The 14,449-nt window shown below is 41.3% G+C and overlaps 1 protein-coding gene across 1 annotated transcript in view; it reads right to left on the bottom strand.

Annotated features, from left to right (window-relative positions):
• Nucleotides 1–14,245, bottom strand: part of LOC149255985 (myosin-15-like) — a 373,652-nt gene extending 359,407 nt beyond the window's left edge. Inside the window, exon 1 of the mRNA XM_089460621.1 lies at nucleotides 13,541–14,245. Coding sequence (XP_089316747.1) covers nucleotides 13,541–13,594 — 54 coding nt within the window. The 5' untranslated portion in view covers nucleotides 13,595–14,245. The remainder of the gene's footprint in view (nucleotides 1–13,540) is intronic.
• Nucleotides 14,246–14,449: the final 204 nt, after the last annotated feature.

Raw genomic sequence — 14,449 nt, 5'->3', positions numbered from 1 at the left:
CAAAAAAAATATTGCAAATAGCAGTGAAAAAAGCAAATCCACAACAGTCACATTCCACCATCATGGATTTAACTAAGGAGCCAATTAAAGCCAACAAGCAGTCATCAATGCCCCACAACTTGGAGGCAAGAATTAAAACACAGGTGATTTTGCGAAGTGCAAATTTAACGCTGAAATTATATAAATAAGAGTTGAGAATCAAGATACCAACATGAATTATATGCCAAAGACGTCACTCTTTATCACAGTTCTCATAGATTTACACATTTCTTCTCAAATATCCAAAGGGCAGAAATGGAAGTTTGATCCCCACATCAGAAGGAGCTTTCTATAGGGAATCTACTCCCCTTCCACCTCACATAAAGAGGACTATCAATCTCAAGATCTCTGTACACCATCCTATTGCAAGATATGACAAGACATCATGCAATATTCTGTCCACCTGAGGCCTCAAAAGATACATGGACCTCATTTTATCATTTTACCACCCTTTGTATTCATTTTTGGTGGCTATCGGGTATTCTCCATTGTTGCAACCGAGTACTCTGGACTGATCATTTAGCTTGGTACAAGCCTATAGCTGCTTATACAGTCACATATTTATATTGCCATATAATTTGCTAACAACTCCACACAAGAAAATGGCAATTCAAATCTACCATCAGTGACATTTAATTACCAAGATGTGCTTTTTCTGTATCATAGGACTTGGGGAAATAGCTATAGCGTAAGAAACATTTTAAAAACCAGAACTAGTCAACAACATCCAGAAACTGTTTTCAACAACACTTTTGTTAGCAACAATGAATCTATATTCTTCCTAGCAATTGGCCGACCACTTTCATCGTCTTAGGGACTATATAAATGTTTAAGATGTATATACATACATATGCTCAATCACTATATGGACCTTGTCAAATAATTCATGAGATCTAAAGAATTTATGTGTGTATATCATTGAAGTCCATTTGTGTAGCCTTCATGCCATGCAGACCCACACCCACACAGATCATGTCCTGTATGCCCACAAGGCTCACGTCAGCTATCTTCATAAAGAAGTTGAATGAACAGGAGACCCTTCTTAGCATTTGATCATTTGCTTAAGGTCTTTTGTTTGGGGGAGTCACACTTCTGCTTGGTTGGATGATTGTGCTTGTTGGCTTTGTCGTTACTCACAAGTTCTTGCCATGTTGACACCCCTTGGTTGCATATTTGTGGGTATCTTGGAACATTTATCTCATTATGATATAGTTTTGGGTGTACCTTCTTATCTTGGATATGCTACATCTTGGATGGAAATTCTATCCCCCCTTCCCCAAAAGGGTTAGATGAGAATCAAAAGATAGATGTTCCATGATATTGTTGAAGTTTCTCAATGACTCTTGCATGATGATGTTCTATAATTGGTTTGTTACTAGAAGGGGTGTTCCACAAGGTCCTGCAACTTTAGGAAATAGTTAAATAAATTAATATCCTGCTAAGTGATTGTCTTGTGGGTCTTGTTGTCGCTCAGATTGTACATGGACTGCGACAATGACTCAGGTCGGGATGTAACTCTGATCCCCGAGACCTCTCTGTTCTAGCTGTCTCCCAATAGCATGCTATGGGGAGTAGTCCCTATGGAAGATAGAAATGCAAGACTTATTAACAACCAACAAGTCCGGGAGACACGATTGAATGGCCTAGCCACTTGGTTGATTTTAGCAAGTTTTTAGAGATTTGATTAAATTACTTATGAGACCAGTGCCTTATGGAGTCAACTTACTTGTTTTAGATCGATTAAGGACCAAGTGACTAGATGAACAATCATTGCTTGAATGCTTAACTGTCCTAGATGAAATGCAAATCCTATGACTTAAGTGTGATACAAGAATCTTGATTGCTTTTAATCTAGGTGTATCCTTCCTCTTAACTATTTTGAAGCTAGAGGCCAAGGGAAGCAAGCAGAGGCTTGATTAACAATATCCACCCAATGCCTCCGGCGCTGCAGAGACTGTGGCTCTGACGACTTCAAATGTCACCATGTTAACCACTCAAGAGGTGTTAGGCTCCTCAAGCTAGATGAGAAAGGCCACCCAATGCCTCCGGCGCTGCAGAGACTGTGGCTCTGACGACTTCAAATGTCACCATGTTAACCACTCAAAAGGTGTTAGGCTCCTCAAGCTAGATGAGAAAGGTGGTCCTATTTTCTATCATCCAAGCTTATGCTTGGAGGTAAATTATTAATGCAAGACTAGTATTAGGATGCTTAATGCAAGATTATTGAGCGCTTCTGGAGATAAGATTGTTTATGCTAAGTACTTTAGTTACGATTGATCTTAAATTATATCAACAAGGACTTCTCAAAAAATAGGAGACAATCTCAACCATAAGAGTTATGTGCTAATTTTATAAGTGTTAACAAGAAACAAGAGATAACTGAGATGTAAACAACAAGATACACACCGATTCACCAATATAGATATCCACTTTGAACATGGACCATAAATCTAATGACAATTAGAGCACTTATCCACTTACAAGAATTAGTCAATGAGACAATACAAGATGCCAATGATATTTACTCAAAAAAGACAATAAGATTATCAATGTTCTTATACAATTAGAAGCTTTCCAAATAATTGCAATTAGATTCTTCAATACCAATTATTCAAGAGATATTCAATTAGATTAGTAAGTCTTCAAATTAGGAACACTTAGATACTTAATGCCAATGCTTTAATAGAAAACAATTAGATCTCCCAAAAGACAAGTGATGTAACCAAGATACTCAATCATGTAACAAGATATTAATGTCAAGTGCTTTTAGAGAGTGAGCTTATGTGCAGAATTAGGAATTACAGAACTTCAGAAGACAACAAACGTTAGATACTTCACCCAAAGCAACTTAATGTAAACATTGTTACCGCTCAAACTAGCAGGGGACCTAAAAGGGGCTCTTAAAGGGACAATTGTTAGGCCAAGGGCAACGATGGAGACTTAGCCCACTATCACCTCAGCTAAGACTCCCTACTCTTTACGGACTTTCACCAATGGGAGGAGACCCGATATATAGAAAGTCACTTGTGAAGGATGAATCAACAAATGGATGTGAAGTGACCCTAATGACCCTTTTCCTAGAAGGAGGTTAAGAATGGAGCTTGCTTGCTCTTCAAGCAAGGTACAAAGCTTTCTAGGAGAAGGAGGTAAATATTTAAGGGGTGGGTTTAAGGAATATGCCTTGTAAAGGAGTTTTCCAATCCCTAAAATCCTTATTGCACTTGGTTTCCCAAATGGTTCTTGAAGAATTAACTTTTCAGAGGCATGGGACCACACAAGACCATGTGGACCCAGCCTAGGTTAAAGGGAGGGAGTTTAGCAACCAATGATGATCTTAAACCAGACAAGGAAGGAGAAAGGATCAAAACATGAGTTTTTGTTTGGAGGTGTCCCAAATGGGGTTAACTAAGTATCCCATTAGGTGGTTTCTACTTCTAAAGAAGATAAAATGTCCAAGGTACATCCTTTAAAAGGTGGTCGCATGTGATCAAGAGATGGATGGAGTAGGGAATGAAAAGGGGCAGCCCTGGGCCACATGTTGGTTTACAAGTGTAGCTAATAAAAAGAAAGCCTACACTTGGCTCTATAATGTGTAAGAGGGAGCAATATTCGTACATGAGGTGCCTCAACCTGGATTTTTTCACCCTTCTTTATATGCCTTTTGCCTTTTTATAATTTTTTTTTAATTAACTGCTCGGGGCTCAAGGGGTAAGAGCATCATGTGTGAGATATAGCAGTGGATACCCCCTTTTAAGGTAGGGCGGTTCATTGCCCACCAGGGGTTGGGACAATCATGGGTTCATATATGATGAAGAAGGCTCATTGAGCCTGTAGGGACCAGGGTGATGGCCATGATGATGGGGTAGAGCTAATGTATTGGCTTTTTCCCACATGCTAAATTTGTTTGTCCTGGCCATCTTTTGCATTTTGTGGTACATTTTCCTGTTGAATGTGGCCAACTGTGCTTTTACTTTTCTTTTTAGCTACATCAACCTTTCGGGCATCATTCCAAGCCCGACCCAAGGTGTGGGCAAGGGGAAGGGGAGAGCTAGCCCTATGTGGACCCAGATGGGAGAAATGATAAATGGGATTATAATGAGTGGAAAGGGGGCAATATATGTGGATGAGGGAGCAGAACCACGCAACCAAAATCAAGGTTTCCCACGAAATACCATCCCTAAGCCAAATGGTCAGTAAAAGAGATCCCACGGGACTAGAATCCAAAGTTAATATCCAAAAAGGGTCTAAAGGACAAGAGCACCAAACTAGCCCATTCTTTCCACCAAATCCCCCCATTAATCCACGCCTAGAGGTGTCCATGATAAGCAAACTACAACACTTAATTACCAAACGTCAAGGCATATCTTTAAGATTAGAAGGCCCACCTTCAAACATACGATCATGACAAATGGGTGAGGGACCACATGGTTGGCTCTGGTGACGGAATATGGTAATATGGTTGGCTCGAGTGGCGGAGAAATGGCACAACGAGCTAGTTGGTGGCTGCAAGGGGTTGTTAGTTGTCAACTTAGGACCATCTTGGAGAAAAAAATTCTCCTAGTGATATCACCCACAAAATGGTGGGTAACAAACACAACTTTCCACAATGAGCAATTATTATCACTACAGTATGACAAAATGAAATTCTTTGTTACTTTTGTTACAATCACATCAATGAGTAACAAACCAACCTTTAGGACAGTAGTGAATTAGATTAGAATAAAGCATCTGTAGTATGCAAAGACAAGATGCATATGCATGCCAAGTGTCAAACCAACTTTGCTAACACGATATTTTAAATGAATTAACCCTTTTATGATGCAATTGCCATTGTTACATCTGTTGATTTTTGGTAGCATCGGATGTGCTCTAACCATGAAATTTGGTGGAGTCCAAGACCCAGAAATTGTTTGGAGAAATTCCACCCAGATGGGGAGATATTAAAATAATTAATATTTTTAATGGGGTTCCTAAGTCTAAACTTAAGAAAATTAAAATATTAATGCATATTAATATAAAATGGGTGAGAAAGTCCTAAATAACAAAGATCAAGCCAAATATCTTAGTCGTTGATTAGGGACTTAATCTTGGTTGTTTATTCGTCAACAGGAAAAGTATAAGCAGAGGCTTGAGGGTCAGTTGGAGATACACCAAGTTGATCAGTCAATTCGATTTTTTGGGGCAGGGTTTGCTGAGAAATCGAGTTAGTGATTTGTTGCAGCGAGGGGCAATTCAACAAGAGGCCGAGAATGCATATCAGAGAGGCAGAGAAAGTGTCAGAGTGACAGCGCAGAGCCTAGGAAGGCTGACGCAGAGGCAACAAGGGTTGACGCAGAGGCTGAAGAGGACAATGCAGAGGACACAAAGGACCAAGGGGCTGACACAGGCAACACAGAGAGCTACAGAGCTCACGTTGGGTTGAAGAGGTTGCGCTGAGGTGATTTTGTGAGCCAGACTGGGAGCGGATCAGTTGACGCAGAGCCATAGGAGGGTGACGCAGTCCCTGGAGGGTGACGTAGTTCCAGAAGATAGCTTGGAGCAGCTTTCATTGTCCAGCTAAGGAATAGTAGAAGTTGTTGTGGGGCCAATCATACGGTTGCTGATTAGCCAGAATATCTGTCTCCTGGGAAAGGTACTTCTGTCGAGGATAATCTCTGAAGGGTGAGCCATTTCTAGCACCGTAGTTATATTCAGAAAACTACATAATAATAAAACCCTCATATCTGTTGCACCGGTTTTCCCACATCAGGTTTTTCTGGGACGATTGTCCAAAAATAACGGTGTCCCTTATGTTGTCTCAGTTTATTTTCAGTTGTTGATCTGTATATTTGTGAAGGTTGTATTTGTGTTTACTTCGATGTTTATATAAGTAAATAACTTGTTAATGCAAAGAACATGTAGGAGATAGTACACCAAAAAATGCAGTAGGGGTTTTTGATGTGTTAGATTCAAAAATTTTCACATGGTATTAAAGGGATTGCAAATCAAAGGAGGACTGAAGACGCCAGCAGGAGAAATCTGAAAAATTTGCAGCAGAAGCAGTGGTCCTGAGAGACAGCTTTGTTCCAGAGTTGAAGTAGCAAGAGGAGAGGGTGATGCAGAGGTTCACACAAAGCCTGCGTCAACATTTCGAGCCAGGAGAGGGGCCAATGCAGTGTCAAAGAGGGGCAGATCAGGCCTATGCAGTGCCCGATCATCTTTCTCAGCCAAGAAGGATCGACGTTGTGGCCAGGAGGAGCAGATTCAGCCCAAGCCATGATTGTGCAAAGCCTGAAGGGCTCAAATTCTTCAGTTGCCAGGGTTAAGGGAGTTGTGCAGATTGTGATTTGAGGAGCTAATGGGATGTTGTTTTTGTCTATACAGAACAGTGTCTAAGGAGATGAAACCAAGGTAGAGGGAATCACTACCTCAACGGATTTCTAGCCAAGGAATCCAGATCTAAATTGCAGTCGCAAGGAGGATTAGAGAGGAGTGATTCAATAGATGGCCGATTTCCAAGAGAGAAGTCGAGCCTCAGAGGGAGTCTAGAAGAGGAGCAGAGATGGCAGTAAACGAATTGAGGGATCAGGACAGATTGGACAGGGCTTCCAATTTTGTCATCTGGACGGCCAAGATCCTGGCAATCCTAGATAAACATCGCATCAATGACTATGCCTTGAAAACCGTAGCTATCCCAGACTCGACTCCCAGTTGACTTGAATGATAATGAGAAGTATGAGGAGGCCATGGCAAAGGAGAAATGCATGATTCTAGACAGGGTCAAGGATCATGTAATACCACATATTGTTGAGAAGTCAACAGCAAGAGAGATGTGGGAGACCCTAACCACCTTATACCAGGGCTCTTCTGTGCAGCGAAAGATGTTATTGGAGAATTATCTGAGGTCATATCAAATGCAGAAAGGAAAGCAAATAGATCACTTCCTCCTCAAGCTGCAAGGAATTCACAACCAACTTACTTCTATGGGGTCTACACTAGATCTAAAGTTTATGGTCAAGACTGCTCAGAATGCAGTCTCCGAGGACTGGAAGACGTTTGTCCAAAGCATTTTGGGCAAAGCGACTCTCCCTAGTTGGGAAGAGATGCGGGTAGCTCTTCAACAAGAAGAGATCAGGAGGTTGGCCAAGGCAAGGAGTAGCAGTAAGGGAGTTCGAATCAAGAAAGAGGAGAAGGATTCGGCTCCAGCATCTGCGAGACAACAAGGAAAAAGGAAGAAGAAGGACATCTCCAAGGTCAAGTGGTTCAACTGTGGGGAGCTGGGACATTATGCATCTCAGTGCCCCAAGAAGAAAGGCAAGGGAGAATCTTTTGACTCAATGGCAGCTCTAGCTAAGGCGGACAAGGATGTCGATATTGATGACGATTGTGCCATGAGTGCTCATGCAACTCTAGAGAAGAGGTGTGGAGACATCGAGTTGTAGTGAAGAGGACTACACACTAGGGGCAAGATCCTTGAGGTGCCCAAACTCTTGGATCACATCCGGCTACGGGAGCCCTTAACGACAGTAGCATGATATCAAGTGTCGGGTGGAGCAAAGTGTGGTGAAGCAGCGAGGCAGGGCTAGAATGCAGAGTTCTATAGCAACGTAGTAGAGGTTGCAGCAGTGCGAGAGGCACAGAAGAGGTTGCAGCAACACAGTGGCAGCAGAGGGAGCACGGGTTAGCAGCAAAGGCAACTTCAGCATTACGAGGCTTCCAGACTGACCGGGATGTTAGTGGTTGGGAGAAGCCAGTTACTTACTTCTCGGTAACTGAGTGGCAGTGCAGTTAGCAGTGACAGTGCTATGGGCAGCATATTGAGAGTGAGTTGCAGTACAGATGTAGCAGTGGCAGTGGCAGTGCCATGGGCAGCAGTTCAGGAAGCAGCAGTGCAGGGGATGTGAGGCAATAATTTTGTTCAACTCTGTGAAAATAATTTACTGTTTCCTACAATAGACACCAAAACTAATACACTGCAGCCTTCACCATTTAAATAAAACGCGGAAACAAGAAAGAAATACACCACACATCTAAATAGTTATTTTTCGACAAATGCCCCCGGAAAAACCAATGCGGGAAAACCAGTGCAGCGATGGAGAGGTTTATTATTATGCAGTAGTAATTTCTCAATACAATCTCTGGATGCCCTCCTAGCTATCGAGTACAGAGAATATCACTGACAAAGAGATAAGTGAGATTACCTCACACTATCACTAGAGATCTGACTGATCAACCACTGAATGAATGGCCCCTGGTTGCCTCTGCGCAGTCACTGCATCAGCCCAGCGTCACAGCCTCTAGGGACTGTGTCACCCTTTCTGTTCATCGATTTGTTGCCTAAGAACTTTAATTTTCACCTCCCGGTCCCACACCCCGGCTTTTGGCCTCTGAAATCGATTCCTCCAACAAATTTTTGGATCTCCTCAAGGCTCTGTGCTACTTCTGCATGGCCCTACGTCAACCTCTTCTGACTCTGCACTACCTCACCCAGTTCTCTCTCAACCTCCTCTGCTGAGTATTCCTGAATCAAGAGAAATCTCTAACCGGAACTATCCCTGCCCCTCACTGCAAAATCTCACTTCGAATTTCTTACCGACAATTGCTCTGCTTCAAAAATTCAATCTTCTGAACTCTACTCAATGTGTTCTCCAAGTGCCCCTCAAGCCTCTTCTTATATCTTTTTGTTGGACAACCAATAGCCTAGATTAACTTCTAATCAATGGCTTAGATCATTTTGACTTGATCCTCGTCTTCTTCTAGAAGTTTCACCCACAGTTAGATTAATACCCTTTAATTATTTTAATTTCCTAAATTTAGATTTAGGCACTCATTAAAAATATTTAATTATTTTAATAAAACAATCTTCGGACAGAATTTACCAAAACGATTTCTGGATATTGGAGAATGCATGTGTCTAAGCCTCCCTGCAAATTTTGAGACTTAGAGCACATCGAATGCTACCAGAAATCAACACTCCCTCTTAGCGAGGAATGTGCTCTAGTAATGCAACCTGTTGAAGCATCACTCTATTCTGTAACATCTCCTTCTACGGTTACTAATATCTGACATCATTGGCCACCAACTACTGCGCAGATGTTGCATTTGTACTCTTGTTGGCCCTGCCACTTCCAACATTGCATCTATACTGCACTCCCTCTTAAATTTTGCATTTGTGTTACTGCTGGCACTGCCACTGTCAACACCACATCTGCACTGCAACCTTCTCCAACTATTGCTACCATTGCATCAGCAACGGAAAAGCATCCCAAATTACTAAACTAGTGTTCAGTGTGATGCATCTTGTTGATGGAGTTTTGACTGCTGCTAGTCTCTACGCTGACCCTCTGAAGCCTCTGCGTTGCTGCTAACTCTGCTTTGTGCCAACTTCACTGCTGCCAACTCTGCTCTGCGCTGCTCAGTCCTTGGCGCTCCTAGCCACTGTAATCGTCTCTCCTAGCACTCCTCTACATCAACTAACACTGGTCCATCCTACTACCTTTGATTTGGGCTCCCGTAGCAAGGAATTGATCCGAGAGGTGGACTCCTCAAGGATCCTGCCTGTCTGCAGTCCTTTCAAACTACAGCGCTAGATCACCCCACCTCCCTCTTGGAGCTATCTGGTGTGAAAATTCTTGAATCTAACACATCAAAAACCCCTACTGCAATTACTGGTTTACAATCTCCTACTTGTTCTTTACATTAACAAGTTATTTAATTGCATAAACATCGAAGTAAACACTATTGCAGCCTTCACTAATATACAGATCATGCACTGAAATAAACTGAGATAATAACACAGGGAACATAGTTATTTTTGGACAATCGTCCCCAGAAAAACCCAATTCGGGAAAACCAGTGCAACATATAGAGGGTTTGTATTATTAAGCAAATTCTTGAATACAACTAGGGTGCCAAAAATCACTCACCCAATAGAGAATATCCTTGGCAGTAGTACCTCTATCCGAAGACAGATATTCCGACAAATCAACAACCAGATGATCAAACCCCACAACAACTCCTACTGTTCCTTATGTTGGACAACGAAAGCTGCTCCAAGCATTGCTCTAGAACTACGTCACTCTTCCAAGAGCTGCGTCACCCTCTCCCGGCTCAAAATCTGTTAATCTGCTCAAAAATATTAATGGGTATTAATAAAGATAAGGGTGAGAAGCTTCCACGAGACGAGGATCAAGTCTATTTTAATCTTAGCTATTGATTAGAGACTTAATCTCAGTCATTGATTCATCAACAGGAAAAGTATAAGAGAAGACTTGAGGATCATTTGGGGACACATCGGCAAATACTCAGTATCTCTAAGAAAATCGATTCTCAAGTAAAGAAGATCAATTTTAGAGGGAGAGTTGCTGGGTGGAGGAAGAGGAGGGCATCAGCAGCAGGCAGTGACTAAGGAGGAGGTGACGCAGGGACAGTGGGAGACATCACAGAGAGAGATGCAGTCCATAGGAGAGACGCAGTCCAAAGGAGAGGCGTAACCCTTACGCAAGCTGACGCAAGGGGACGCAGAGCCACTCAGAGCCACATTGAGCCACGTAGAGTGACGCAGGAGTGGAAGCAAGGTCTCCAAAGTGTCAGAAAGTCTCAAAGGGAAAGTCTCAGGTGTTTTCTTTCAATTTCTTTGTCAAATCATTCCTTGTAAAAGCAATTGTTGTTGAAGATTAATAAAGCCCTCATCCGCTGCACTAGTTTTCCCGCATTGGGTTTTTCCAGGGACAATTGTCCAAACACAACTGTGTTGATGTGATTGGTTCTTGTGCATGTATTTTTTCTCTAGGTAATTGTGTGATAACTGTAGTAGAATTTATTTTAATATTTGTTGAAGGGATTTTGTAAATAACTTATTGTGAATAATAAGTAGGTGAAATAAATCAATTGTTGCAGTAAAATTTCAGTTTAGAAATTTTCACATGGTATCGATGCAGAGATCCGACAACATGAGAGGAAAATCAACTATGGGTCAAGGGCATGATGCAGAGCCATCTGCTCAAGGGGACTCGCGCAGATTTCCAGAAGAATGCACAAAGGACATGAATTACAATTATTCTATGTTAGCTTCCAGATTGGAAGAAGTTGCTTGCTTAGCAAGCTTTGCCTCCTCTGAGGTTTGGTATATAGACAGTCGAGCTTCCTGGCATATGACAAGAATCCGAAAATGTTTTTCAGATTATCAAGAAGAAAAAATGAATTTTCATATCACCGTGGGAAATAAGGCAAAGTGTACTCTAGTAGGAAGAGGTATTGTGGTTTTTCAAACCGAAGCAAGAGAGCGACTTCAAACAGAAGCAAGAGAGCGACTTCGTGCAACCAATGTGTTGCATGTGCCAGGATTGGGGATGAACTTACTCTCTGTATCTCAACTTCAAAACAAGGGCTTTGACGTTTTCTTCATTAAGGAGAAAGTCTATGTCAAACACCCAAGTTGGAAAAAGGACCAGATTGAAATCAGAAGTAACAAGTTGTACAGGTTGCAGCTAGAATCATCAATGGCACTGATAGGGAGTAATGGAGACAAAGATTTGAATGAACTATGGAAAGGAGGATGGGACACTTACACCATGGAGCTCTGAGAATTCTCAAGAATGATGTTTGGGAGATTGTACTGAGACCAAAAGGGAAATTTGTGACTGATTCCACGTGGTCATACAAGTTCAAACTTGCAGCTAAAGGGAGTATTGAAAAATACAAGACAAGGTTCATTGATAGAGGGCTCTTACGAAAAGAGGTAGTCAATGTACTGATTTTAAAATTTGAAATCTTGTATTTTTATATTTTTTATATACCATGTTTCTCCCAGTGTACCAATTTGAGGGGAGTCACATTTCTACGATGTTCCCATTTCCAAAACCCATACCTATTTTCCAAGTTTCATGCAACTTAGGTGTAATCACAAAATTAGAGCTGTAATTTACGAATCAAAATGGTTGATAGAGAAGACATTGATGCCAACATATTTTGGCATCAAAAACATAGGCAGTTGTGTTTTGTGTATTTCTATTCTAAATAGGTTTGAGATGGTTGGTGGCCTACTTGACATTGAGAACACAAAAGGATATGTACAACATACTCAGTTGGAAAGCATCACAAAGAAGTTATTGACATGGGAGCAGGAAGAGCATTATATCATGACCTTCTAGAAGTTATCAACATGGGAGCATTGACAAGGTTGTATATTGTCACTGGAAACTGAAACAACAACAGCAGCATTCAATGCACAACCATGGAATTACCATGGAAGAGTCCTTGACACCGTGTCCTACATATCAGTTGCATTTACTAGGTTGGCCATCGTTAGCATCTTTTGGGGCGGACACAATTTCCAGTGTTGGAATTTGATAGCCTACTCCACACATTAACAAAACCCCATATAGTGGCTTAAACTTGAACTTCAACATATGGGCACAGCTATTAAGACATTTTCTTGATATAAAATATTTACACTTAATATTTATATCTTTTACGGTCAATGTCTTGAGCTGCAAGTCAGAGTTGTGGTCTTCAAAAATTATTACATGCCCTTTGATGGAAAAAAAGAGTAAAGACTTAAATAGGGCCGTCAATTTTAAACTATAACACTAACCTTGCAGGCTACTCACGTAATTGGGATCAATGGTTGTCATCATTTCTTGTTTTTGTGGGTGTGAATAAAAATTATCTGTTTAGCTTATCCTTTTTTAGCCTCCATCCAAACTTTTCACTTTATCAGGTTATCTTCATCTTTCTTTCTTTACCATTCTTCCAAACCTTTTGATTATTTTAACATTAAAACTGATTGAACTATTGCTAATTGAGTCGTGGTTGAGCAATGAAGACGGTGGCCTGACAACATTCAATTCCCCGGAAGCGCATATAAGCAATTGGGGCAGGTGCAAGTCCTGGGTGATTGGACAATTGTAACACTTTTGGAGTTCACACGAAACAAGCTTGGAAACAAAACTAGCGAATTCTTTTGATTTCAATCTTGGATATGAACGCTGGGCTTTATGGTTTTGATTTTGACGAGACAACGGTACTTCTTCTGGGGTTTAAAGAAAATACTCCCAAAAAAACGTGAATTCGTTTGATTTCAAAATCTCAGACATGTCGTCTGGACTTTTTTAATTGATTTTGATGGGCTAATAGTAATGCTTCTGGAGTATAAAAGGACTTTCAACCATAAATAGCGAACTGCTTTGATTTCAAAATCTTAAGCATGAGCTCTGGACTTTCTATTACTAATCTTGGTAAAATAACAGGACTTACTAAAAGCTATTTGATAAAGTGGCACTTTTATCTCACGCGCCCGTTGTTGCCTCGTGCGCGATTTCAAGCAAATGATCATCGTGTCACATAACACGATTGCACACTCAGCATGTGCGGTGTTCATATGCACAATAGGGTTCGTTATTGCATTTCTCTACTACTTTCTTTTTTCTAACGGATGTAATTTGCAATGTAAATTCATTGGAATTTCGTCAAATACATTTAATTTCAGAGAAAAACTAACAAGAAAAAGTCGGTGACGTACCATTGTACTGACTGCCGGTTTGGTGAAGCTCCCGCGTGCGCTACTGGACGCCATATCCCGAGGCTTCTCTGTTGTATTCTTAAGCCACCAATGTCCTCCTCAGCTTTAACTTTCTACAGACTCATTTTTTTCATAAATTACAGGCGGATTTCGAAAAACTAACAAAGCTCCGCAATTCAACCTCGTAACAGAGTGCAGTGTCCGGTTTCTGCATCAAAACTCGCCACACAGCTTTCAATTTATTTTTCTGTAACTTCAAATTCAGCTCTTTGAACCAGCCGTCTCCAAAACCTGCATAGTCGAAGAAAGAACCCCGTACCGAGCAGTTTGAAAATAAACTTAAAGCGCCGGGCAGAAGCTCTAAGCTCCAGGAGCCCGAAACAGACAAAGAAGGCAATTGAAATAGTAAATTTTGCGTTTCGAACCCGACACACTGCAACCGACACGAAACCAAGCAAGAATTATCTAAAACGGAGCACTTCAAACCCTCGCTTGACTGTCATTTAAAAGGCCAAAAGCTTCAAACTCTGCAACGAATAATGACCGCAGGGAGGAAGAGTTGCATTGTGTAAAAGCTCCGAAGGCGGACATAAATTTACATGAAGAATGATCATGGCCGCGAGGGTTATTCTACGCTCTCCTCCTTCTCCCATGAATTCCCGCTCATGGGATTATGCGTGAGGAAATGACTTCACGAAACAAAATTATTATAATAATAATAATGTAATAACACCGTGTAGTTGGGAACATGAAGCCCACCATTTTGTCCGAACTTTTCGGCGCCAGATTTGGAAGAACAGGACAAGCACCAGTGGTAGTGGTAGTTTCTATTGTGGCAAGGTGTCGGAAGAAAGTTGCCAATTTTATCTGGCGTAGGGAGTTTAAATTTCAGGCGGTGGACAGATGTTG

This window comes from Pinus tabuliformis, chromosome 7 (assembly GCF_031772625.1).
Source record: "Pinus tabuliformis cultivar Carrire ecotype Pingquan chromosome 7, CPIR1, whole genome shotgun sequence".
Lineage (NCBI taxonomy): Eukaryota > Viridiplantae > Streptophyta > Pinopsida > Pinales > Pinaceae > Pinus > Pinus tabuliformis.
The sequence above is the reverse complement of the archived record's forward strand: the minus strand, read 5'-3'. Positions and strand labels throughout refer to the sequence as shown.